Raw genomic sequence first — 27,321 nt, forward strand, 5'->3', positions numbered from 1 at the left:
AGCATAGACAATTGCCTGAATCTTCCCAGCAGTGTTTAACAGGTGACAGGCCTCTCCTACCAGCAATAAAAGAATTTGCACTGATGGTGTAACAAGATATGATTTCTGCCACAGGAGGAGAATCAGACAAAGCCTTATTTTGCTGAATGGTAAAAATGAATGAATCTCTAATCACAATGACCGAAAGAAGCTTGGTTTGACTTTGAATGTATGTAAAGAAAGAAACCAAACAGGTGAATATTCCTACTACTTTTGTCTTGTCACATCACACATCATGAAGACTCTGCCTCTCCACCTTCTGAGGCCACAGGTTGAACAAGCACTTAGACCCCCTACAGTTCGCCTACAAAGAACATATTGGAGTGGATGATGGCGTCCTTTACATGCTCCACTGGGCCCATTCTTACTTGGATGAGCCAGGCGGTTACATGAGGATTATGTTCTTTGATTTTTCAAGTGCATTTAACACCATCCAACCCCCCATTGTTAAAGACACACTGGAAGGGATGGGGGTGGATCCCTGCTTCACGTCCTGTGGACGACCACAGTACGTCTGGCTGGGTAACTGTGTCTCAGGGACAGTGATGAGCAGCACTGGGGCTCCACAGGGGACCGTTCTGGCTCCGTTCCTGTTCAGCCTGTATACAGCGGACTTTAAATACAACTCTGAGTCTTGCCACATCCAGAAATACTCGGATGACACAGCTATTGTGGCGCGTATCAGAAGCGGGCAGGAAGAGGAGTACACGGATCTGATGATGGCCTTCAGTGGCCTTCAGTGAATACCTAGGTGGGCACCTGGTCCCTGAACACGGATGCCATCTACCGGAAGGGGCAGAACCGGCTATTTTTCCTCAGGAGGCTTCAAATCCTTTGACGTCTGCAGTGAAATGCTGCACGTTTTATCAGTTAGTGGTGGCCAGTGTACTTTTTTATGCTGTAGTCTGACATGAACACAAAGAGACTGGACAAGCCGGTAAAAAAGGTGGGTCTGTGCTTGGCAGGAGTCTGGACTCACTCAGAACTGTTGTGGAGAGATGTGTGTACATAGAAAGGGGAGGACATTCATGGAAAGTGGTCTTCTTTACATATCATGTACTTGTGAGCTGTATCTTACCTTGGCAATCTGAGGTACACTTGGCAGCTGGCTGATGCCTGCTAAAGAGATCCTGTCATGGACTGTTTTGGTCCTCGACCTGAAACAGGATTCAGAGATTTGCTCCATAAAAGAGATTTCTTAACTTTTGATGTTTCAGGTAACACTCAGTTCATATGCCATCCACTGGCAAGGTGAAATTAAGGAAAAACTATGATCATGATGAGTTTAGTCTGAGCAGGTCTCAATAGAGATAAAAAGACGGCACTGGTTATGGGCTGATTAATATCAAGTACTGACATTATCACTGTCAGCTGTCAAAGAAAAGTTCAGCCATCCCCTGCCCACAGTCCCCTCTACAGTGCCCACGAGCAGAAACATAGCATTACTTCCTTATTTTTGTCACCCGTTCATGAAAATGTCACCAACTGTGATAATGACAGGAGAGCTGTCAGCTGCAGCACCACCAATCTGTTCAGAATTAATCATGACAAAGAGCTGCAGCCGTTTGACAGCGAGTATCTAGGTAGGCCTGCTTTATTATCTTTTCTAGCCATGCTTGTAATGTGGCACTATGGATGGAAATGTCAGCCTGTTGGTCTATCGGTTAGTGAATTTAAGTCCAGATTGAAATACCTCACCAACTATCAGATGGATTGCCATGACATTTTGTGCAGACTTTCATGGTCCTCAGGAGATGAATCCTACTGACTGTGGTGATGTGCTGAGGTTTACTCTAGTGTCACCATGAATTTCAGATTTGTGGCTTTGACTGGAATGTCTCGACAACTGTTGTGTGGACTGGTATAAAATTTCATGAAAACATTTATGTTCCCATTGATCTGATCCACAAACTTTTCATCCAGCGCCACTGCCACGTCAAAATTTCAGTTTGTGAATTACTTATTAAGCAAAACAGCAGAAGAGCATGTCAGAGACAGACTTTAATAGCCTGGACTGAAGAGAAAATTGGATTGTACAAAAAGGGTTAAAGTGAACATTAAAGATGTGGGGTTGATATATTATTTGTCATGACGCATGGAATATATCAAGACACTACAACTAACAATGCATTTCTCTCATTGTACCTGAGCATGATGCGTAAGAACTCCTGCCCCTCAGCGTCCTCGTGCTTGAGGGACATGATGAGGTTGCCTATGCTGCTGCCAGTGCAGTAGTAGTTCATGTGTTCCTGGATGTAGGAGTGTGGGAAAGAGGGTGTGAGACTTTAGGTCAAACACAACAACAGCCTTTCTCCGCCAAATAGACAGTGAAACTGACAATTACTCGCACAGACTAACCTTGCCTAAGAAGTGTTTGCGGTAGGCGCGGGCTGTGCTGTTGCACTCCAGGCGATAACTGTGCCCCCCACCCGGGCTCATGCCCTCTTCTCTGTCCTCCTCCTCACAGAAACTAGACTCCGAGGAGGAGGGGGTCCCTGCCGGTGCCTCCACATCTTCAATCCAGTAACCCCCAAACTGTGGCAGGATTACCTGTGGGTATGGACCACCCTTCTCCAGGACCTTGGGCAGGAGGGCCGAGGGGAGGCAGACAAAAGACAAAATTGAATAAAATACAATATCTCTGAGAAACAGCACCTTCATAACACAAGCTTGATAATCATGAGTCGTTGCAAAGGACCTTAAGGCTTCAAATGCTTTATGTTGGAACACATGAGAAGGGTGTAAATGTGTGTTTCGAGTGTATGAGTGAGACATGACTCACATCTTCTATCCGTGGGTAGGGGATATAGTCATCCTGTTAAACAGAGGACACACACAATGTTAAAAAGTCTAATATTAACTTACGTGAAAAACACTCACCTTCACTACAGTCATGCAGTTGCAAGCAGAGCCACAAACACAGGAACATAAGAGTAACATAAGAGTAAGAGTGGAGTGTCAGGTGATGATGCAACAGCCTGAAACGCAGAGTCATCAGTGCACTTCAATGAGGGCGTGTCACCCCTTCATGATGTCAGAGCTGTTTTAATCAAGTAGCCTCTGGGGTTCAGAGCTGTTATGAGCCTTTAGTCGTTTGGCAGTCTGCTAGCGTAGCACAGCTCCGGTGTATGACCTCTAAATACTGCTGAGGCCTGTCTGCACTACTGAGAGCACAGCGCCACAGACAGCCAGTCATTTATATTCTGCAGCAGCAGGAGTCAGGGTACTGGCAGGCCGGAGAGGATCAATTGGCGGTTGGAGTTCATTCAGTTTATAATCAATCAGATCAGGAGGCTATTGATTGCGTACTTTAAAAGGCCTGAGAAAAATCTGAAAGGTGTTCACGGGGGTGTTCAGAATCCCTCATAAGCAGACAGATGAGACAGGAGAAACCACAGAGCAAATCAGGAGGTATGATGAAGCAGTGATGAAGGAAAACATGCAGACGAACAGAGGATATAATAACACAAACTGATGAGATCTACAGACAAGATATGAAGATATGAAGTGTGTGTCTGGTCACACCTTCCATTTTTTGGTCTCTTCAGCTTTAGGGACCTTATTAGTGTCCGTACGCAGCAGCATGAGGACGGAAAAGCACACGGGTCAAAAAGAAAATTCCGGGGTTTTTTTTCTTCTCTTTTTCTGCTTTTAAAAACTCCTAGAACATGGTGTTTTTTCTCAGATCTCATTGTCTCTGTTGCCAGATGACAATTGAATGAGTCATACATGCTAATGTCCTTTCCTAAACACACACAAGCATGCGCGCACGTGCACCCGCACACACACACACACACACACACACACACACACACACACACACACACAGGTAATACAGACACTTAGTCATCCTTGCTCTCTCTGAATCCAGCTTCCAGACATGTTGCTTCCCTCAATTGCTATTACCATTTGTTGGAATACAGCAGCACTAGGCGCAAGCTGAGGCCTTTTTCAGTCTGCAGATGCTTTGTAGATATATGCAGATATGAAAAGCCAATCTGGTAGACACAGGGTAAATTGGCCAATTACTGGTACAGGCCCAGTGGAACAGCTCGTCTACATGACTGAGCATAGGAGTGAGGAAATAAACGCATGAGTACTGAACATACACACCAGTACCAACACTTCTTATACCAGCAATCATAAGAAGACTCAGATAGCATCCATTTGAACACACACACAATTCTCAGCCCAGTCTGTAGTGGTGTGTGTCTGTCTAAGTGCATATTGACAGAGCAGCTGTTACAGTCACAGGGGAGTCATTGTCCACAGTATGAGGCTGATCACAAAGATGCTCCTAAGAGGCTTCAATTTTCAGTCATTGACAGAGGAACAAAGATGAAGAGAGGAGAAAGGAGAAGGAAGGAGGGTGAGGTGGGAGGGCTGAAGTTAGAAGAGGAAGAAGAAAAGAGAGGAAAAAGAAAAGTTGGGCATGAACAAGTTGACCTTCATCAGCACCATCCAGATTACAGTACTGAAGCACACTTTGAACATTCAGTTCCACATGTGGAGTTATTGGTGGCAGAGCTCAAGAGAGCAGGTCGATGCAAGCTGAGGTTCAGAAAAGATGGATGAGGTGCACAGTGTGTGCGAGTGTGTGTGTGTGAGACTGTTTGATCACCAGGCTGCATTGACTGTCTGCCATCCACAAGTTACACTTTCCAAATAACCCCCCTGACGTCTTCAGTCATCCTGTGATGCTCCCTCACCTCAAGCTGCATTTTTCTCCTCTTCTCTTTTCATCCCTCAGTGTATCATGAGTCAAAACTGAAGGATAAGGCTGGTCTCATTCTCTATTTTTCATGTTTTCAACAAACCTCAAGTAAAGACCAAACCAAAAAGTGTGTTAGTCCATCTCTCAGTTAATTCCTACTGAAGATGTGAATCTTTAAAAATGGGTCTCATATATACTTCCATGTCCTAAATCAGCCGGGTACCTCAAAAACTCATTGTTTGCATTCTATTTTCAATTTAAAAAAAAAAAAGACGATTATGTGATTTTTTTTGAGGTTTGTACCAAACAAGCATGTTTGTCTGGAGAATATGATTTGCAGGCTTCATTTATGGTATGTTTATATTTTACCTTTATCATAAAATTACAGCTCATGCATTTGGATATTGCATGTAGCCATATTATGATTTCGATAATCAATTGTCCAGCCCTTGTTAGTATCCATGCAAAGAAAATCTGATTAGCTGTGTTAATACAAAGATCATTTTATACTTAACTTAGAAACATTTCCAGTAGCTACACTATTCAATTCACACATTTTGGTGATCTTATCATGAACCATGAACCATTATTCCTCACAAAGAACCCGCAAATAGTATTTTTCCTCCATCTTTGTATTTTCCTTTGACTTCTATTCCCCTCTTTCTTCTTTTCCGCCTTTCATTTCCCACCTTCTGTGTCCTACTCCTCTCACTTTTTACATCCCCATCTGTCATGACACTATTCAAAGCCCGCGCCCTTAGGGGCCTTTGGAGGGCACAAAGCGGTCACATACAGAGAGAGACAGACTTTGTTCAGAAGAAAAAGGAAATCAATGCATTCCGTACTGAGATGGATAAAATAGTTACGCCAGTCCAGATCTTGCCAGAGCTATTCTTCTCTGGCCCCAGCATGACCATAAACCAATCTGAGCAACAGACTGAACCCAGCTGACCTACACTGATTGAATCATCAGGGCCTGTTTTATCCTTGTACATGTTGAATGTGGTTTTGGTTGGAGGAAAAGAGAGGACAGACACCATCTCGCAGTCCGTTCAAAGTTTTACCCAGTGTAACAATCTCCTGACAGCACGGACACGCTGCTAGACTGCAAATATGCAATTATTGCTCAATAGTTGTCAAAGAGCGGTAACGGAAATGGAGGAAATAGAGACGGTGAAATAAAGAGGAGAGTCAGGGATTAAAGTAGAGAAGGAATCTGGATTCACGGGAAAGAAAAGAATGTTGAAAGTATGAGAATTTCATACCTGCATCCTCTCCAGCATATCGAAGAACTCTGCAGACTGAAACACAGATAGGAGAAAATTTTAAAACTTGTAAAACAGGGTGTAGCACTGCTAAATTCGGACTTTTACGGAAGCAAAATCTACTGACACGAAACACACGTTTAGTCAGTACAACATTTCAGTCATTGCATGGCTTACATCGGTATCATTGGTGTTTACAGCAGTAGATCCTGCTGCGCGTGTCCGACTCTCCTCCACAGTATAAACTTAGCTGTGTCAAAAGGGCAGGGCAGGGCAGAGGCTTTCCTCACAGGCGCTCACACCCACATGCACACACACTGATAAGCAACCACTTCCTCAGAACGCAACATACACACACATAAGCACACACTAACACAGACACATGCATCTTTGAGTGCATTCACACATCCTCTTCCCCCGGGCTCCCACCTTGTCACATAAACGAGTTGTGAGGGTGATAATGGTCCACTTGCTTTGTGCCTTTGAGCTCAGATTGTAAATGTAATTCGAGCAGGCTTGCTTAGGTTATACAAGTGTGTGCACACACATGCACTTACTCACTCACTCACAAAGAGACGTCAGTTCCTGTCGCTGAATCAAACTTCCATTTAAAAAGAAGGAAGAAATTCACTAAAATACTTCTGTTGGAGAATCGACAACATCAACAACGTTTCCACTTCCTCCTCTTACTGATAAAAACATCAACTATGTCTCACTTAAACTAAAATTGACAGTTAATACCACACATTAACTTGCACTATAACACTTATATACTTATAACACAACCAGTCAGGGTGTTGCACACTCAGTAGGACCATAAAATACAAAGCAAGAGGAACCGGGAAATAAATGCCTTACCAATGAACCGCAGCTCTTTAACCTGGGAAGTCTGGAAAAGTGTTTAACTGGTGTTTTACAGTCTTTTGAATGGCTGTATTCCAGCAGTAAAAAACTCTAAAGGACAACATTTGGATGGCACGGCTGTAATGAGCTAATGCTCACTCTCTACACTGGTTACCTGCACTTTGGTGAAAATCTATAAATCTCTCATCACCACTCCCACTGACAAGACAAGACAAGAGAGAACTACAGGCACAACACGAACACACTCACACAGAGTTTATCAATGAGTTAATATTAACCAGTTAAAGGTGCTGTAAACTGATACAACGCTGCGGCTGGACCTACAGAGTCAACACCACACTGCCAGACCAACAATAAGCACAGCTGTCTGTGTCTGTTAGATAGCAGTTCTGTCAGTCGACATGTATGTGTGTGGTGTGACCATAAGTGGAATCATATGAGAGCAACAAGAGTAAATGTTTTCCTGCTTTCACAGCCTTAGCTTTTTCCTTCTTTGTTTGATGTATCATATAACATCCTCACAGACTGTTGACCACGACAGTTTAAAAGACGCACTGATGCAGCGGGTCCTGGCAGTGTTTGAGTGGGCTCCTGTACTGCTGACAGTGTGTTCAATCATCAGCTATATCCCCTACAGTGACCAGACAACAGCAAGGACAAGAGACACCTATCTGTCATTTTTGCTTTGTTGTCAATCTAACACATGACGTCTATTTGACACTTTTTCGTCCTTGCACTTTGTCCCTTCTGTCCCGGTGTCTCACACTTCTCTCTTAACCCTCATACAATTTCTTCTTTCTTTCTTGTCACATTGTTTTGATTTCTTTATCTTCTTTCTTTCTCATACTCTCTATCTATCTCTCCCTCCATCTTTCTATCTCTCTCTCCAACTAACATCAGTATCTCTTATCTCCCATGGCAACCCGCTAGAGCTGCCACAGACCACAGGCAGATTAGATCAGCTTCCTTTCTGACTGACTGACACGTTCAGTTGTTTCTAGAATATTCATGTAAAGTCATGACCATGATCAGCTGCACAATGACGGCAATGATGATGTCTTATCATGCTATCATTAGGATTGAAGGACTGTTACAGAATTTAACTTTATCAAAGACTCTAATTGAAAGACACTAAATTCACCAGGTAATCCTTGCCTTCTTTCTTTCTTTTGTCCTCTGTTTACAGTCTCACTATGTCAAAAAGGCAAGGAATGTGCGTTTAGTATCATACTCTTATTATAGCCACAAGAGTCACTCACTGTTTCTAGTCAGATACAGTTCACTTCTGCTTGCAACACATGAGAAACTTGCTCAAAATAACTGCACCTCATACCAATTTGCATTTCGCATTGTCCTGAAATGACTACAGAATGATCCACAGACTAATCTCCCTATCCCACAACACAATTCCTCCTCTGGGTCAAAAAGGTGATAGGTGGATGAAGGGGTGGGCCGGAGCTGACAGCCCCAGCCTCTCAGCTATGAGATGTGCAGAAAAACGACCTAATGAGCATCCTCATAGTACAGATCTCTACCAGATATTTGCAATGATACACATCTGTATTTGATACTTCAGTCAATATGGTTGGTCCCTGGATTATAGAATATTGTTGTGAAATCCTGTACACGTGGGAGTAAATCTGCTATAAATAAGTCATAAATCTGTAGAAGTTTCAGAGATGCAGTGTCTGCACTGTAGGATATCAATTCAATCTGCGTCTGAAGTGATTTTACCTGCATCGACTGAAGTGTTTCCTAAATCTTGCAAAATCTTCCTAAACCAAATGTTTTTTTGACACTAAACAATGCTACGGAAAAAAAACTGCCAAACGCTTTTGCTGATCTTTAAATCATGTAGGTACAGAATATTTATTCTTGTGCAAATGATTGAATAATATTTGCTATAAAACATGACTTCACATCAATGAGTTTAGCAACGCTGACTGAGGTAAAGACAGTAGCCATTGTGTTGTTATTATCATACTGCTGAGAATGAATGGAAGAGAAATTTGTTCAACTCTTAACAATACCTGAAGTAGATTCATTGTTAGTAGAGAATTTATATGCAGGTAAACTCACACACCAAGCCACATACTTTGATCAGAAAAGTATAACAGACTATCTGGTTGTTGTTTTTTTTGAGTCAAAATGCAGACTTACCTTAACAACAACAGCTAAAACATCTGAGCCTTTTGTGTCTCTGGCTTCCTCTTATTTACACCTGCCTTCCACATTTCGAAAAGGACTTCCCTCTCACGCCGTTCTCTCTACTAATCTCTATTTAGCCTTTAAAAGCCTAAAGCTTAAACAGGAAAGTCAAGTCAGGCAGCAAAACAGAATAGGTCATGTCACACACACACACACACACACACACACACACACACACACACACACACACACACACACACACACACAGCACGTCAGCCATGTGGGCCAAGAACTGTCTACCTGTCTGTGGTTTGCTGTCTCAGCAGCAGTGTCTTTGAAGCCTGACTGTTAACATTATACGCAACGTGTGAGTCACTACATAATGCGTAAACACAGAATGAAATGTCAAAACACACACACACACACCACACACACACACACACACACTGCATTACCAGTAATTACACTGGAATTCCTGAACTGTAACTTAACCCTGTCCACGACTGTGCTGTGGAAATACTATAAATAAATGCAATCAAATTTTTGCTTCAGAATAAGTACATAATGGCATCAAAATATAAGTATACTACTATTTGTTGATGATAATTTTGCATTGTTAATCTGAATCTTAATGTAGTAGAAGAATAAATCAGAATAAACTCAAGCAAAGTACAAGCACCTCAAACATGATTTGTAATTAAGCACAGAACTTGTGTAAACATAGTTTATAACTGTCCACCACTGACATATGTTTACATACCACTGTTACCTGACCTTTAACCCTAAACACCAGTCCCGACCAATGAAAGTCCTTCTTAAAGAGATAACATCTCCTCACTTTCCTCATTTTCATCTTTGTATTAATTTAGAGATGTTCCGTCTGTAAACATAAAGTCAAGAACATTCACCAAACAGCTGCAGAACACAGAGGCCATATGTGTGCCAGGTGAACAAATCCGCTATTTTCATGCCAGTCTGGCTGCCCAGGTGGCTCTTGTTTATGGTCGCTGTATTTGAAAGGCAATGCCAGTAACTACGTTGGGTAGCAACGACACGTAGTCTGTGCAATCAGATGTGAATGTTTTCATATTTGTGAGCGGTACATCATCCAGCAACTAAACAGAGGATCAGCCTTTAATCGGTGCCAAAACTACTGTGTATGAAAGGTGTCAATGAATCTAGAATCAGTGGAGAGTGGAGTGTTTTTGATTGTAGTTTAATATTACTGCCTTTTTGTTGCATTAGCTTACACATGGTTTCGCTATAAAGCTTGAGTAGTACTGTTTGTAGTGCATTACTTAAATGTTTAATTTTTAAGCTGCATCATCTGTTTTTTCTTCTGCGCATCACACGACACCTGAAGTGGAACAATCTTGTAGATTTGATGTGAACTGTGATTATAGGAAACTATAAGTTTCAAAACATTTCAACCAGTGTGACATTGATGACGAACGTCTGACCATTAGACCACTCTAGCTCACAGCAGAACTGTGGTTTGGCAATTGGTAATTACCAGACAATCAGCCACACACTAAGAGGGTAATTGATGTCTCATGGTTTGAGCTCTATTTCTCTCATATATCATATTTCCTCTCATATTATTATGGTATTGTTTCCCTCTGTCTTGGCCTGACCATATATTCAGTAAAGCAGCTCTTCCTGTGTTTGTTACCATGAGCAAACTTTATCATTGTATTTGTCTCTTCCTTTGTGTGCTATCTCCCTCTGTGTTGTCTTGAGCAGATTCAGTAATGATGGTTTAGTTCAAGGTGACATACAACAGAAGAGGCTCCCTCTTGCAGGAGCCATCGTCTGTTCCCTGCATATCACCCTGCTAATCTGCCTCCCTGCAAAACGTTTACTCTCTTTCATCACGCTGGAGGAAAAATTTAAAATTCTTCAGCTGTAGTACAAGTGCAATGGCGTGCGAGCAGGCTGATGAATGTCTGAAAACATCACACTTTAAAATCTCATATAAATAATAAAGAGCGTTCTCTGTACGTGCAGCGCAATAATATGTCACTACATGAATCAGTCAGACAACACCTGAGAAGGATGATCCTCTACAGTCTGATGGATTTCATCTGTATTCATATTCAGTTTGGTTTTGCTTTGATATTCTTTTCCATTTGCCGAGTCACAGCTTTGGCCAGAGTTTCCTTTGAGGACACAGTTTGATTGAACTTGACAATTTCTGGAAGGATACCATCAACCTCAGAATAAAGTTTCACACCTTGTCCTACTGTAGTTGGTCATCTACATCACAGGATAATTCAATTGCAAGCGTTCCTTTTTCATAGCACAACCTGTCATTGGCAAGAAAATCTCCAATCTAAAGACTCCAAATCACAGTAGAACTGGAAATAACAGTAGTCGAATGTGGAGAAATAAAAAACAAGTGAGGTGAAGACCTTGAAAACTACTTCAAAGCTTTGTATGCTGACAATTCCACGGCCAGAATGGTCAAGGTTTTCTCTCTAAAGTCAAATAAAGGTCATAAGTAAATAAAAGCAGAGTAACAGTATGAGTTGTAGCTGTAACAGTATGAAACCAAAAATTTAAAGGCACTGAGAAAAAGATTACATCACTCCAAGCATGAAGAAGTAACCACAGCGAAACTAGGAGGAGTGAGATTCAATTTACACAGTGATATGTTTACTGTCTGTGAGAGCAATATTGGAAATAAATTATGGAGAATCTAATTTGGACAGAGGCTGACCTAACTTGAATTTTGATTGACTTAATGTCCAAATAGTACAAAATCATGCAGGGTGACCAACTTGTATGTTTTCAATTAATTTAATACAATACATTTAAATTGATGTCAATGTAATATGTATGTGTTTCAGCTCATTAAAAATACAGGCTGTCAGAGAGCATGTAGTGCAAATAACAAGAAAATGTGGTGCCATGGATTATAAACTATACTGTTGCCCATAAAGTTGGAATCATTTTGTTTTCAGTTTAATTGTGGTTTCATTGCGGTTTCATTTTCATTTTGATATGTTTGGAAGAGATTGACTGCTAGAATTTTGAGAAGATATACGCTTTCTCTGTCAAGAATAAATCACATTGTCACAATCATTTCATGGAAAGAGGTAAAATATTTTATTCCAACTTTATGAGCAACAATGTATATGCATGTTGTGAGATAAAGCAGTGTCACCTGTAAAAAAAAAAAAACAACTTACATTTCTGTAAATGAAGTGATTTAATGTGTGTCATGCTGTGAACTTTAAGTTGTCGTGACACTGCAGTTTGTCATTGTCTCTGAACTGCTTTGCTTGCTGAAGCAGTTTCTCAATGAGCATAATCAGAGTCAATACATTTTCAATAGGCATGAAGGTCTAAAGGGCAAAATACATGAAAGAAAAGTCAGAAAATCAATGTCTTTCTAAAAATGTGTGTGTGAGTGTGTTGACATGAATGCCTTGCCATATGTGTGTGCACATGCACATTAATGCGTGTGTGTGTCCTACCTTCATGCTGGGTGGTGCAGTGCGAGGTGGTGAGGGGGGACATTCTCCCAGAGGGACGTTGGAGATGTTCAGCAGCTCCTGTTTCCTGAAGAGGAGAGGACAAATAAGGAACAAACATGGCTGATTTAGTGACTTTCATGACCACCAAAATGTTCCAAATTTTGATCAAAGGTCACCCCATACTCAGAGGCGGATGCACTATCCTTCACTTATTTAAGTAGGTGGACAAAGGCAATGTTATGTCATTTCCCCCCGGAAACAGTCATTATCTTCACTGGAATATGGTTAAAACTGCTTCTGACCCGATGTTCACACATGATGTGTTGGTTTAATTAGAGGGAACGCCTTCTGCCTCTACATTATTCAGAGCAACTCAATACCAACTGGCTGTCCAGCTGTGCTCCCTCCAGATGACTGGGATATCTCATTTTAATTTATATTTCCCACAGTTTTGCTCTATGCAAATGACTCAAGTGTTAAATCTAAAACTAATATAACTTATGCAAGGCTAACTGAACAGCCAGCTGGATGGCTAACTGGACAACTATCTAACTGCTATATGAAATCTTATACTGTTGAAAATAATGTCTTCTATTTCTGGATTTTACACAAAATATCACTAGTATTATGGCAGCAGGATCACATGTTATTTTAGCTTCATGCTGTTTTCATACATCATGTAGTTGTGAATCAGTGTTTTGGTTTTCACTGTTGGTGTCAGTCTATCTGGTCATATCCGGTTGGCCAACAACATAGTTTAAACAAAGAGCTTCTAACTTACTAAACAGTGGTACAATTTTGTTTTTAATTTTAAGGTAGCTATAATCTAGGGTTTTAAAGTGAGTCAGGGAGCCTGCTGGAAATATGCAGTGAAGTATCAGATGGCTCTCTGAGTCCCAGGGGCTGTCAAGCAGACTTAAAGAGAAGTCCTTTGGGGCCTCTTCTCCTCTACCATGCTTTTTCTGTATGGCGCACTCAGGAGCATGAGTGCACATTAATGATCCCAGATGTTAAAGGTAGAGCTTTCACTGGGAGACAGCAGGAAGATTAGCCTAGCTGCAGAAACCTGCCATGTATTCTGATAAAATCCTCTGATATTTCTAAGGTTACAACTCCAAATATGATGCTTGGCGATGGTCACGTCTAGTGCTGAATATATGATCAAGATCGAGAAAGGTTACAAAGAAGTAAAAAGAAAAGAGAGCACAGATGCACAAAACCCTCTCTAACCCTGCTTTGGAGCTGCAGAGTGCACTGACAGCCACATATATTATATAAGTATTTCAGTATGGCTTGTTGAATATGAACTATCCTAAATAGTCTATATCTAATCCCATGTTTCATGAGAATACATTGTTATGAGACAGCCTTCGGTTTTTGTTGCAAACAAAATGTGAGACCTTTAAGATTTTATATCTAGTTAAATTCCCGTTTTGATAGTAAAAATAGAACTGGTAGCTATCAGGTTTTACAATGCCTCCACAGTTAAAACAAAGGCCGTATTGAGTGTGAAAGAGTGGAAAGCTGTAACGGATCACTTAAGATGTAGTGGATAGAAAGGCAAGACAAGACTTTTAATTGAGTGTTTATGTGAAATTAATATGCTCCGTTTTCCCTTTCATTAGTTGGAACCGTAAAAGCTTGTTCTTTATTCTCTTACATAGCTGTGTAAAGTGTTTGTGAGCAGCAAAGACACTTAATGGCAAACACAGAATAAAAATTTGAAGTAGTGCTGTTCATGTGGAGCCATGAGAGAAAACAAAAACATTTCTGCTCCATCATTCTGTTGAATTTCATCAATGATGCACTTTGACGTTGACAGTCAAAGCCTCTGAATTTTTACTGACACTCACAGACACCCAAACAAAGTTGGAAAGTCACGGACAAAGCACACTAGTCTCCGTTAGCTATTTCGGGGCAAACCCAAACCCTGTTCAACCCTACTCCTCATTCCTCTGCGCAGACGAAAAGCCTGGACTGGGCAGTTCTTTCCACAGGCTCAGCGTTCACACAATGCACCACTGTGTCCCCCTGTGTATGTAATTCTGCAGTATGTTAGCTCACAGTAGCCAAGGGTGGACAATGTTTGAATGAGCATCATAAGCCAAGACAGACTGGGACGATTTACAAGACTGAAAAAAAGAGGAAAAACATGTTTTTCTTTGCTGGACATTGTTCAATGTTCTTCCTCTTTGTTCTCATCAGCCTGCAGGTAAGGAGGAAAGCCAGTGTTCCCTACTGCTGACCTGTGAAAAGGAAAAGCATGTTCGGACTACTGTCCCTGGGGCGGATCCCTGAATGGGCACAAGGACGACACCCATCTTGCTGTCTCATGCACTCACTCACACCTGCACACAGAGAGATGCTGTTTGCTGAGGAAAATTGTGTGTGTCCATGAGAGAGGGGTGGGGTGGGGGTGTGTGTGTGTGTGTGTGTGTGTGGGGGGGGAACGACTTCAGTCCTTGCAGCCTGGATTGTTTCTGTGGTGATGAAACAACAGCTACGTCACAGCGACTGACTCCCAAACCAGGGAATGGAGGGCGGGAGGGAGAGAGGGCGAGAGGGTACATAGTGGGACAGCGGGAGGGAGGAAGCAAAGAAAACAATTTAGGGAGAACAGGTCATGGAGAAAGTGAGTCAGAAGAGAGAAATGTGGAAAGAGGGTTAGATGAGATGCAGTCAAAGTCACTTTAAAGAAGGTGATTTGCATAAGAGCGTAATCTGTTGGCGTAATATGTAGCATTTCTGATCCCTAGGGATAAAGTGCAGTTCACAAGGGGGGATGTTCCCTCTATGTGACAAGGAAGAAAACTAAGGGTGGATAGGTGAGTAGCACCTTAGACTTTTATGCAGGAGACTAGAATTTGTGTCTTGCTGCAAACTAACCCCCACTTTAAGCCTCTCACGTATGAACATTACATCCAAGTCACAGAGCTTAGCTGTTTTTCTGAAAAATAAATACCTGCTGATCTTTGAAAATCCAAGAAGATTCTTTATCAGGTTTCTTTCCGGAAGGTATTTTCAAAATCCTCAAAGACTCTTCGAACCATCTGGGTGAGAAAATATTTCATTCACTGTGTGATGAAACACATTTTTAACATGTTTCCCAAATTGTGACTTATTTTCCTGATCCAGGCAGTCGAGAATGACGTAAGGCCTCGCTCAGTTTGTATGATGTGAACCAAAAATAAAAAGTTTTACTATCAGTTATAATTCTCTATATTGTATAACTGCACGTATAATCTTTTTTTAAATCATGCAGCAGATTAAATATTGGTTTGCACAGATGGCTAGAAGAGTCTTTGAGGTTTCTGGAAATTCCTTTAGAAAATAGGTACGTTTAAGTTTGTTGAACTCTTCTGGGGTTTTCAAAGATCGCTGGGTATTTATCTTTGAGAAGAACAGCTGCTCAGCTCTGTGACTCAAAAGTGATGATAAAACATCAGAGGCACAACAGGGGCTAGCTGTAGACCTGCAATACATTTGCCTTTTTATTAATGCTAACCATGATCTTTCCTTAACATCAATCAAGTGTTTCAGGTGCCTAACTGTAAATTTACCTTCACCATAGTTTCGTTGCCATAACCACAATCTACAACAATACTACAGTTGACATGCACAAATGTTATAGAAAGCAAAAACAAAATTAGAACACTGGGATCATGATGTAATCCAGGATTTTGGACAGTAAGCTGTAGCTCTCAAGAAGGGCTCCTCGCAATCAATTATTCACTAATCACGATTTTTATTATTAAATATTTTACAGCTCTGTTCTGTTGATGCCTCCACTGTTGGCTTTGAGGAAGCAAACACCTGGGCTGTGAAATTAAATCACAAGGTCAAATTGTATTCAATCCTCTGGCTCCGAGCTGGTACAAACACCGCCTGGCAGAAATTTCCCAGCGAGCCAAAGCACAGCGTCTGCCACACAATCATATTATTTTAATGTGCAGTAAATACCGGCTGCGAGGACTGTATGGCAGCTGTGTTGGTTTGTGTGGCTTGCTGTGGTCCGGCACTTTGCCAAGAACAGTGAAGTCACCTCTGAAAAATTCATTCATCCACAACAATAAACATGCTCTTTAAAGGATTTTTTTGTTGGATGAATTTCTCTGAGTGAATGAACAAAGTGTATAGCTCAACTCAAGCCTGTGTTACCTGGAGCTAAGATTAAGTGGTTGTAAACCTGCTGGGCAAAAATAGGGCAGATCATGCTCTACATCTACATCCATTAAGTAGTACAAGATGTACCTCTCTTGTATGGCAGCAAATCTGTAATCCTGCTTGCATTTGCCTGGTGCTAATTATGGTTGATTCAACAGTAATTACATCTACAGAGTCATCATGTTTATCTAATGATGCCGGTAATTTGTGCATGTGTGTGTGTTTGTGAGAGAGGGAGAGTAAGACAGATAAAGGGAGAGACTGTAATACATCTCTGTTATTGCATGTATTGATTACACCCTTGAGATAAGCTTAGGGCAGCAGGACATCAGTCATGGCCATGGATACAGACAGGGAAAGAGTGAAAGAAAGAGCATATGTATGAGTGACATGGGGTGGGGGGGGTGTGCACATGAGTGGGGACAGATCACAGGAAGACCAGATAGGGGGATGGAAACAGGAAATCAGGGTGATAGAGAGGATAAAAATAAAGAATGGAGGACAGAGACCGAAAGCTTCAGGATAAGGTGAACTCCAGGTCTTGGGGATGAAGCCTCTTCCAGGGCCTTACTGCACATTTCTGTTTCCAGCTGTGCTTAATATTTGTTATGAAACTTGATCAGGAGCCTGATCCTCATGCCGATTGGCCAATTACACAACTGATGGTTTCTCTAATGGAGTTAATACAACAGTAATTGGAGATAGAGAAATGGAGAAAGACGAGGGCTGAAAAGAGATGGAGAGCGTGGAGGGCAGGGAACATAAGATGTGGGGAGCTGGATCCATCAACCCTGATGTATATTAAAGCAGACTGAGAATAAAGAATCAAGTCACACAGCAGAATCATCTCAAGTATTGCACATGAGAGTTGACAGTCGCAGCTCTGATGAGCATGAGGCTGAAGTTACAGGAGGCATGTGGCACAGTTGATGTCTGTTGCTTAATATAACTAAAGTTAATTAACTTATGAGAGTATAAACACATCTAACAGAAGGTTTTACGAAGTATTTAATAAATGGTGCTGAGGATTGACTGTTCAGTTTAATTTATATTTGCAAACATGAACAATTTCCTGTCCAAAGCAGGAAACAGCAGATATGTATCACCTCCAATATCATGAGAGGTTACTGTGCAGGAATATGGACACAATTAATGTGAAAGCTCAAAAACATTTTGTAGACATGAAAATGATCTTTGTTGGCGCAAGGGCACATTTGTGTCATGGACCTATTATGTGACAATGGGCCAGCGGGCGACATGTACCCCTGCTGCATAGGAGCAAGACCCCCAGACTCAAAGAGACACAAAATAACAGCAAACAAACACAGTCTACTTGTGTTCTTTTTGCATCTTTTTACAGTCTCTTTGTAGCGATTTAGTGTCTCTTTGTGGTGGATGCGCGTCTCTCAGTCATTTGTGTCTGTAGTTATTTTGTGTCTCTTTGTGTAGTCATTTGTGTTGTTGCTGTGGTTGTGGCTTTTGCATCTCTTTCAGGAATTGTTTTGTGTCTCTTTGTAGTCGTTCGATTGACTTTCCAACGACAAATGTTAGCAGTCACTTCAAACAGAGGCTCTGGCCGAGCAGCTGCCTCATCCCTTGGGTGTCTCTGAGCCTGTGCTCATTTGGCCTGTTCAGTATTTCATCCATGCACGCAGTAGATCAGAGAGAAAGAAAACCACTGTTAATCACACACCTAAAAACATTCAGAGGCTACAAGCTTTAAATACTATATGTGGAATGAATTAATAAATAACTATCTACTAGTCAGTATAGAAAATATTGAGTGTCAGCCATATAGGTGGCAGTGGATGAACAAGGGAGTGATTTCAGACACTGCTTTTGTCATGATTAGGAGTTATTTTAGCAAAACTATGCAAAACTAACATCACAGTGCTGTCACGTCTGTTTGTGCCATTTAGGCAGCAATTTAAATTAATATCACTTTGTCTTGTTATCGGTCTTCTATTCACCTCTTTACTGGTCTGTCATTGTTACAAAGTCCGCTCCACATAGAGATAAGACATGGATGTATGACTCAGCTGCCCAACCGGAGAGTACAGGCATCCCAGATATGTGCAGATATGTGTAGAGGTCAGGAGAGCAATAATTAGGAGGCAACTGCGCTCTATGTCACCGGCTGTTTCCTGTGGGAACCTCTCACTCTTACTGTGATATGAATAGATACAAAGATGACAGCAGGCAGGAGATAAGACTGTCCAGCCAGACAACCCGAAACACTAGCAATAAGAGGAAGAGAAAGAGACAGAGATTGTGAGGGTGTGGTGAGGAGGAGGAGGGGAGCTTTATAAATTAATATATAAACGTGTACAAAAAATAATTGGTCCTTCAACTACAGAGCAGGGAGGTAGAAGGAAGAGGAGGTAAATAACCTTTTCATTTGGCTGTTCTGCTGATGGAGTAGAATTAATGAATGCATTTTGTGTTTGTGTGTCTGTGTGTGTGTGTGTGTATATGAGCAACACGTTCAGACCCTGTTTTAAGAGTGTAAGCACAACGACACACTGGCGCACACACCCAAACACGCAGTTTGTCTCACAAACTCTTTATGTGACAGACTGAGAATCGGGTTAACATGCACACACTTGCTAACACACGAGCCAAGAGACGCTGAAGTGGTCTGTGTGCACTCTGCCATGCTATTTCCTCAAATTCTATGTTTAAGCTGTCAGTGCACCTCTAAGACACACAGTCATTTAGACTGTGTGTTTTTTGTGATTTCCCTTTGATCGCAGTTGATAAAACTTTGATAATTTGCTGCAAAAGTAGTTTTATTTTTTTTTAATTTTCACTCTGGACTTTGTATTTTTGAAGGCAACGTTTCATCCACTTCAGTTTTTTCACCTTCATATAGCTACAGCTTTTTATGAAATGTTTCTCACAGTATGCGCTCTTGAAATAACAAAGTATACTGAATGGATGTTTGTGTTCTCATAGTCTATTGAGCACAAAAACTCTGGACTTTAAATTAAATGAATCTACAGAAATGATAAGAAATGCTTAATTTTTTGTCCTTGATAACATGCAGCCTCCTACCATTCATGCCACCTAAACAACTAGTCTGTCTGAGCATGTATTAAGCTACACTCCTTTACACTTGAGGAATAAAAGTATGAATCAGACTTCTCTCATCCTTCAGTGTGCTTACTCGTCTCAATTTCTACCTATGTTTCTCGTTCCTCCTGTCTTCTCGGCTGATTTGGCTCTCCTCTCTCAATTATTTCTGTAATTAATCCAAGTGTTCGACTAAACTGACTACAGTGAAGGTCTCACCCTCTCCAGGCACAAACTCAAGGGAGCTATGACTGTGTGTCACTTTGTTCCTCCCAGAGAAACCAGGTTTATTATACTGCAGTAAATCTGTAACCCTGGATGACACTTTGATGCGTCACTGTAACATTTAACTGTGCTAAGGACTGCAGCCAAATTATTGACTTAAACTCAAAAGATCATAAACTGGCTAAATGACCACACATACACACACACACACACACACAGACACACACACACACACACACACACACACACACACACACATTATACCTTTGACACTGGATTTACAATTTAAACACCAAAAGAAAACAGTACAAGCTCGTAAAAGGTTATGTATGGTCACTTTTGTCTTATTTTTGAAATGTCAGTGTTGTTTTCTGTCTCGCTGCTCAAATGGGAGCAAGAGACCTCTGATGGACATTTACATGTATTTACTTCCCCACAGCAGGGAGACACTGATAAAGGCCAAGGGCTGAGTGATGTTTGCTTCTTTGTCTGTGCTTGTGCTTTATGCCGTGTAATCACACTTTATTTGGATAGCCCGACACTTTGACAGTCAATTTACTGTTAGATGAGTATAATGTATTAGTAGATGAATAAACATGCTTGATTACAGGCTTGTGATCAAATAAACACCTGAATAACTACTCAATCTGAATAACAAAATGTAGTGTAAACACCTAATTGAAAGAACTGAGTTCAAAAGATGAAATGGTGTCATGTAAAAGCTCTTTTTAATTAATTTCCTTTCATATAAAAATGTTCTTGTGGGAAGACGTGCCACTCTGTCTTTCATTTTCTGCCATTTGCAGACACTCGACCACTTTCAGTGTGTCAAAACTCAAGAGCATTTTTTAAATGACACTCAAAAATGAGTGTGCATCTTCTCTGCAACTGATTCTTGTTTCATTGTTTCAAAGTATTAACAAGCATTTAAGTATATATTTGTGAGAGTGAACATTCAGTAGTTCTAAGTGTCTGCATCAGGATTCAAAACTTTTGATTTAAGGAGCGGTTTTTGTCCTGTCCTTTGGCACACTGCTGCATTGCAGTGAAAAACATAGCAGCCTGACATCACCACTCTCTGTCATATCACTGGAAATGCCATAAATCCCATTTAATCCTATTCATTTTCTGGGACCTACTTCCTCTCTTTATCATTGCCCAGTCTCGCCCAGTTTCACAGACTTGAGTCATAGGAAAAAATAGAGTTAAGCATCTGTCAGAATGACATTGAATACTTTCCTTCTCAACCAGCTTCACCACTTCAGACTAACTGATAACCGAAGCAGAGCAGAAAGGTCCTGACGTATAAGGACAGAGGTATGAAGACATAGAGACGCAGAATGAATGGATGTCTGGCAGGCCGCTGAAAGAGAGAAGGCCGTGGAGCGAGGTATGGAGAGAGAGAATAAATGAATCTCAGACTAAAAATAGCACTCTCAATCCCCAGTGCGGAGCTGGGTAAATAGGGCTGTCTTGGGTGGGTCTCTGGACACTTGTTAGATACAATACTATCTCGTCCATTGCCACAAGACAAGGCTGACAGTCACGCACATGCACATAAACACTCACATACAAAGAAACATGTTAGTTCAAGTGCAATCCAATGTGTGCATGTTTGTGTGTGTGTGTGTGTGTATGTGTGTGTGTGTGTGTGTGTGGGTGGGTGGGTGGCTATAGCAGTCCCCCAAGACTGGTGATCACAAAAGGAGTGAAACGCACTAGAGGGAGTTTGAAAGAGGGAGTAATTGAGAGTAGAGAAGCAAAAGCAGGGGGAGACGCAGGAATGGAAATACGAGTGAGTCAGTGAATAAAAAGCAGTTGTGTGAAACAGCAGGAGGAGGGTTTGACAGCGAGAGGAGGGAAGGGGCAACAGGACAAGGAAAAACTGTGTAAGGGGTTCAAGAAAAGCAACGTGAAAGATTGCATTTTACAATGTCAGCTGTAGTTAAGCTCTCGAACAAGGTTTTCTCTCCATTCAAGTGCAAATGTTTAGAATCTGCTAAATTAGAAAACATCAAGAGTCTCCATTTATCTTTAACATCGATTAACAACAAAAAGTTAAAATGAAAATGATTCTATCAAAATGAAATGCCTTGACACAACAAACAAATATTTGACCTCATACAACTGAACAAATGGTGATTGTCCAATCATAGCATAGCAACCGTAACTAGACACAGCAGGTCTGTCGAGCTTTGGATTTCTCCAAAACTGTTGATGTTGATGTAATTGTTGAAGTAAAAAGTATAGAGAGGCTTTGTATTGTGTGTGTGTGTGTGTGTGTGTGTGTGTGTGTGTGTGTGTGTGTGTGTGTGTGTGTGTGTGTGTGTTATTTCCCTCTTCTGGACCACAGCCTGGCGGGATGCAGTGTTGCTGGCTGACTGTTGGAGGAAGCTAGTCAGGTTATTTCTGATATTTTTTTAGCTGTGACCAGCTGCTAGTGTAATTTACTCTGTCAGTTGTTCGGTCCCAAACATTTCACAAAACACATGCCCACTGCGGGACACGGTTACAAAGACCCCATCACTGGATGGTATATGAGATGGTCTAAACCTGAACTTGTCAATTTAACAAAGACACTGTGCATGCTAGTTGTACACGTGTACCATGCCCTTCAAAAGGAGACAGCACTCAGAGTTTGTGTAACTATTTACATTCCTGCCCTTATGCCCTGTGACAGACGCTCCTGAACATCAAGGACCCTTGAATACGTAAATAATAGATCAGTAAATACTGTTAGATGAGATCTTCTCTTAAGGGACGGGTTTAAAACACCAAAACTAAACAAATCAGATAACTGGGACAATAACAGAAAATTGTAAGACCATAACAAAAAAAACTAAAAATAACTATGGGAGAAAATAAACTAAAATCATATCAGATTTGAGGAGGAATACAATGCAAATACATATGTGGACACTGCAATATCACAGAGAGAAAAGTGGCCAAGAGGCCAGCTATTAATGTACATACGGTTTTCCATGTTCAGAATGTAGTTGGACACTGATTCAAAGACAACCCTGAGGGGTTTTCTCTTCCTAGCAGGCACTCTGTAGCAGTAACCTGAAGGCAAGAGCTCAAACTCTCTGTGCAGGACAATCTCTGGACCTGCTTGCTGTAAATATCCCTGAGCTGGATCTGACTCACCCCAACTGCTATCTTGTCACATTAACAAGCAGGTTTCTGGCTGTGTAAAGATTTCCATGTCAGACAACAGTCGTCTGATTGTTTCTGTAAACCTTCTATAAAACAGACATCAAAGCAGGAAAAAAATGTATAAAGGGTTCAGTTTTGTCAGCTTGAAAAGATGCTGTTTCAATTTTGAGAATGTCAATTGATTTTAAAATACAGTTTCTTTCAGTTTTCCAGAGCAGTGCCCAAATATTTGTCATGTTCCACCAACCCCATTTCCTCTCCCTTAATAAGTCCTTGCAACAGCAGAGGACGACTTTCTAAAATCAATACCCATGTCCTTATTTTTTGCTACATTTAGCAGGGACTTGTCGCACCATGACACAAAGTCCTCCTCCACAGGCCGGTGATCTTAATCCACCAAGTCCATGTAGGCTGACTAATAACCGAATCATCAGTACATTTAATCATGTCTGTTCTCATCATTACTTTGACAGTTGTTCTTATTAATAATATAGAAGGTGAGGAAGACCTTGTTAGGATCCAAAGAGGGATTTTATCGAAAGGGAGACTGTCTGCTGTCACTGTGACCTGTTGGTTAAAGGAATAGTGCACATTAGTAGGAGTGCAGCTGTATACACACATGGTGTATGTGCAAGGCTATTGATTGATGTATTTTTGATAAATCTTTCATTGTGTAATTAGTCAAATTTTTGATTGTTTTGTGATGTTAGCATACAGACAGGGGGAAATAGCTAGCCTAGCAACAAAATCTGCCTACAGAACCTCTAAAGCTCACTATTTAACATTGAATCCGTTTAATAAACCTTGTTTCCTCTCTTAATATTAAGCTAAGCTAATTAGCTAATGGCACTATAGCCTCATATTTGCTGGACAGATGTGTGAGTGGTGTCGATCTTCTTGACTCTTAACATTTTAATGGAATGAGTGCATTTAAAATCCAGTCTGTTATGTTGATTATCTTCATACAAATGCTTTTCTGGAGAAAGTGTTCATGACGATGCAGCTATGTGAGAGATTTGTTCCAAATCCTTTCAGTCATTGCTTTTGATACTGAAACTATCAGAAAGGCTTGAATTCAGTAGTAGCCCCCTTTAAAATGGCTACCTTGAGTGATTTATGGCTGAAAAAATAAAACCCAAATGACCCTGGCAGCTAGATGAAATGCTGATAGAGAAGAACAAAAGGAGGTCTGCTAGGTTAAGTGTGATGAATCATGTGAACTCTTTATTTAAAAAAAAAAAATCCTATCATAACCTAAGACCAAACAAGACCAAAATAAAGTATGTATTCTCATAACTGTGTGTGTTATTATGTAACTCTTATTATGTAACGCTGAATTAAACTACCAATTCACAATCATATGCTGTAAAGGCAAAGTTGACAACCTTTTCCTGTAAAGCCTTTTAGCAAATAGAATTGATTTGGGCTTTTATTATGAAGCATCTATTCATCACTACTGTAGCTTAATTTACAGACAAGGTCAGCCATTCAGCTGGACATTTTGTTTGTTGGGGAATGAGTTTTATACAGTGAACATTTTAATATAGTTTTTGCAAGCCTCAAACCTCCATTTTCAGCGAAGGTCATGCCTTTGCCAGTGCCATCACTGTCAAACCCCCCATAATCAACAGAAGGTACTTCACCATTGGGCCATTACGGTTATACAAAATACTCATTAAGTATTGCAGTTTTTAAAACAGATATATCTTGGTCTCAAAATGACTTTGACATTGCACTGAACTTATACTATGCCTCATGCCTATTCAAAATACCCTGTTATGTTGTTAGATGGTATATATGGTCAGCTGTGTTATTAAAAGCATTTTATCTTGGGGAGGGGGGGGGGGACAAATTCATAATGTGTGAAAGCCACAAACTGTGATTGTGTATGAATATTTTGGCATTATAAATGAGTGGGTCTATCATTTTTCACACACACGCACACACACACACACACACACAAACCCACACACACACACACACACACACACACACACACACACACACACACACACACACAAAACAGACCTGCAGATGGAGATAAATGAGCTGTGGAGGTGAATTCACAGAAGATACAGGCAAGGAGAAAGATTGCATGCATACATGTTTACATGTGCTCTCGTGTGCGTTCCCTGCTTTAATAATGACAATCAGTCAGTAATTCATTCTCTATTATGTTCAGTGTTACAATAGGCCAGCTTGGAGGACATGAAATGCCCTGCTACCATGGATGGCATACAGTTGAGTGATAAAAGTCTGAAAGGAGTGCAGTCCTGAACATAACTGCCACTACCTTAAAAATTCAGCAATTGTAACTGCATCCTCAATTGTTACAGCCACAACAACTGAAGTGATAGGAGTAGAATATTGTTGCAGCAGTGCTTTGGGCTATTTTTGCAGTCCAGACATGATTGTGCTGTTTCATGTCATTTGACATGAGGCAATAACACAAATATAACAGAACAGAAATCATAAATCACATGGCAAGCATGTGACAAACATGTAAGAAGTGTTCCTGATAAAGAAAAGTGTTATGTGCATGATTGTGTGCATCTGTGTGACAGTGCAATATTGTTGTGTTCAGACATGATCACAGCATCCAGACATTGCTGGATTCATCCACTGGAGGGCCCTGGGGCGAAAATTAATTGTTGGGGACTCATCCCCGCAGTAAGTGTGTATGTACACAGTTGCTATCAAGTAAATATGTTGCCAAAAGAAACCAGCCAATTCCTGTTTGCTGGAAAACCACCTTGCACAGGTCTTTATCATTTCTGTTGGCATTTGCTTTAGTGGTGAATAGGGTTGGGTGATCTTATCCAGTCAGATCATCCTATCGCAACCCTGTGAAATTACCAATCCCGGATATAATCACCTTGAGGGGGGGCTATGGTGAGTTAAAACTAAGCAGAACTATCATCACAAACATAGCCTTTTTTATTTACATTTAATAATCAGAGCATTCACAATAATGACTCAAAATCAGCAGGGGGGGTTGGAGTAGAAACAGCTGTTTATGGCTTGCAGCTCTCTCCTCCCTCTCTTTCTCGCTCTCTCTCTTTCGTTGACTCTCCCTTCACTTCCCTTCTGTTTGTAGATTGTTACAATGGGGGGGTGGAATTAACGAAATTTCTATTTCCAACCATGAAAAGAAAGCAGGCAAAAAAAACTGAACCAAGTGATGTGCTCTGTCTGTTTATCTATTGATCTCCTCAGCTCTGTTTAATCAGAGCACAGCACCGTAAATACCAGTCAGTTGCTTAGAGAGTGTGTGTTTGTGTGTGTTTGTATGTGTATGTGCGTGCGCATGTGCATGTGTTGGTGTTGCAAATGTTTGTTATATTCAATACATATGCAATGCATGTGAAACTATGGCAGGGAATATTCAATTCATTTATAGTAATTTAACACTACCAGTAAGAATAATAATAATAATAATCTAGTACATTAATGGAGAAACAAGCCAAATGTCATCTTGACATGGGCAAAGGCAAGGTATATTACCATTAATTAGATTGCTATAAACCAAATGGGACACAATGAACCTGTTTTTTTCTGGGGCCCCAGCAGGTCTGGGGCAGTTGCCCGATTTACGTGGTTGGTAATTCGGCCTCACTTCCGGGAGGTTAATTTTATGCTGTCTGAAACTTAATTATACACACATACACAGACACACACATAAACACCCAGAGCTCAGATAAACTTATCAGCATTTGCAAAGTGAGTTAGAGTCTATTTTGATACCCACTATTTTGGTCCGGGCTCTTAGGACAGAGTAGAAAGTGCATTCAGTTCAAACACACATACACACACGCACACTCACGCACACACACACATACGCGCACGTGCCAACAGAAACACATGTACACATAACCCAGACCACACTGTATATATCCTTCACCACTAACACTGAAAAGGCAAACTCAATGTGCAACCTTCTGCTCAGCTTCCAGTTTAACTGTATACACATGACTGCTAATGTTAGCTCAGCCAAAACAGGTCTGTCCAAGGGGGAGGCTTAGTGGTGGGAAATGTTGGCAGTCTCGACCCTGCCAACTTCATATGCTGTTTGTTACCAGGTGGGATATTCTCAGGGATCTTAGTGACTGCACCCAACTCTGGTAGTGTTAGCAGCAAGATGATCTGGCCACAACACACCCCTTACAGGTGCGTATTAAGAGGCAGTTTCTGAAGA

At 41.0% G+C, this 27,321-nt stretch overlaps 1 protein-coding gene across 7 annotated transcripts in view; it reads right to left on the reverse strand.

The window, feature by feature from the left end:
- rap1gap2a (RAP1 GTPase activating protein 2a) overlaps positions 1-27,321 on the reverse strand; it is an 87,252-nt gene that overhangs the window by 11,484 nt on the left and 48,447 nt on the right. For 4 of the 7 annotated variants that reach the window (XM_056373589.1, XM_056373593.1, XM_056373594.1 and 1 more), the window contains 7 exons: positions 12,510-12,594; positions 6,019-6,054; positions 3,565-3,597; positions 2,822-2,854; positions 2,398-2,619; positions 2,185-2,288; positions 1,118-1,196 (listed from right to left, as the gene is read on the reverse strand). In XM_056373589.1, coding sequence (XP_056229564.1) covers positions 1,118-1,196; positions 2,185-2,288; positions 2,398-2,619; positions 2,822-2,854; positions 3,565-3,597; positions 6,019-6,054; positions 12,510-12,594 — 592 coding nt within the window. The remainder of the gene's footprint in view (positions 1-1,117; positions 1,197-2,184; positions 2,289-2,397; positions 2,620-2,821; positions 2,855-3,564; positions 3,598-6,018; positions 6,055-12,509; positions 12,595-27,321) is intronic. The other 3 variants (XM_056373590.1, XM_056373595.1, XM_056373592.1) reach the window with 1 other exon arrangement.

Source organism: Seriola aureovittata, chromosome 4, assembly GCF_021018895.1.
Source record: "Seriola aureovittata isolate HTS-2021-v1 ecotype China chromosome 4, ASM2101889v1, whole genome shotgun sequence".
NCBI classification, from domain to species: domain Eukaryota; kingdom Metazoa; phylum Chordata; class Actinopteri; order Carangiformes; family Carangidae; genus Seriola; species Seriola aureovittata.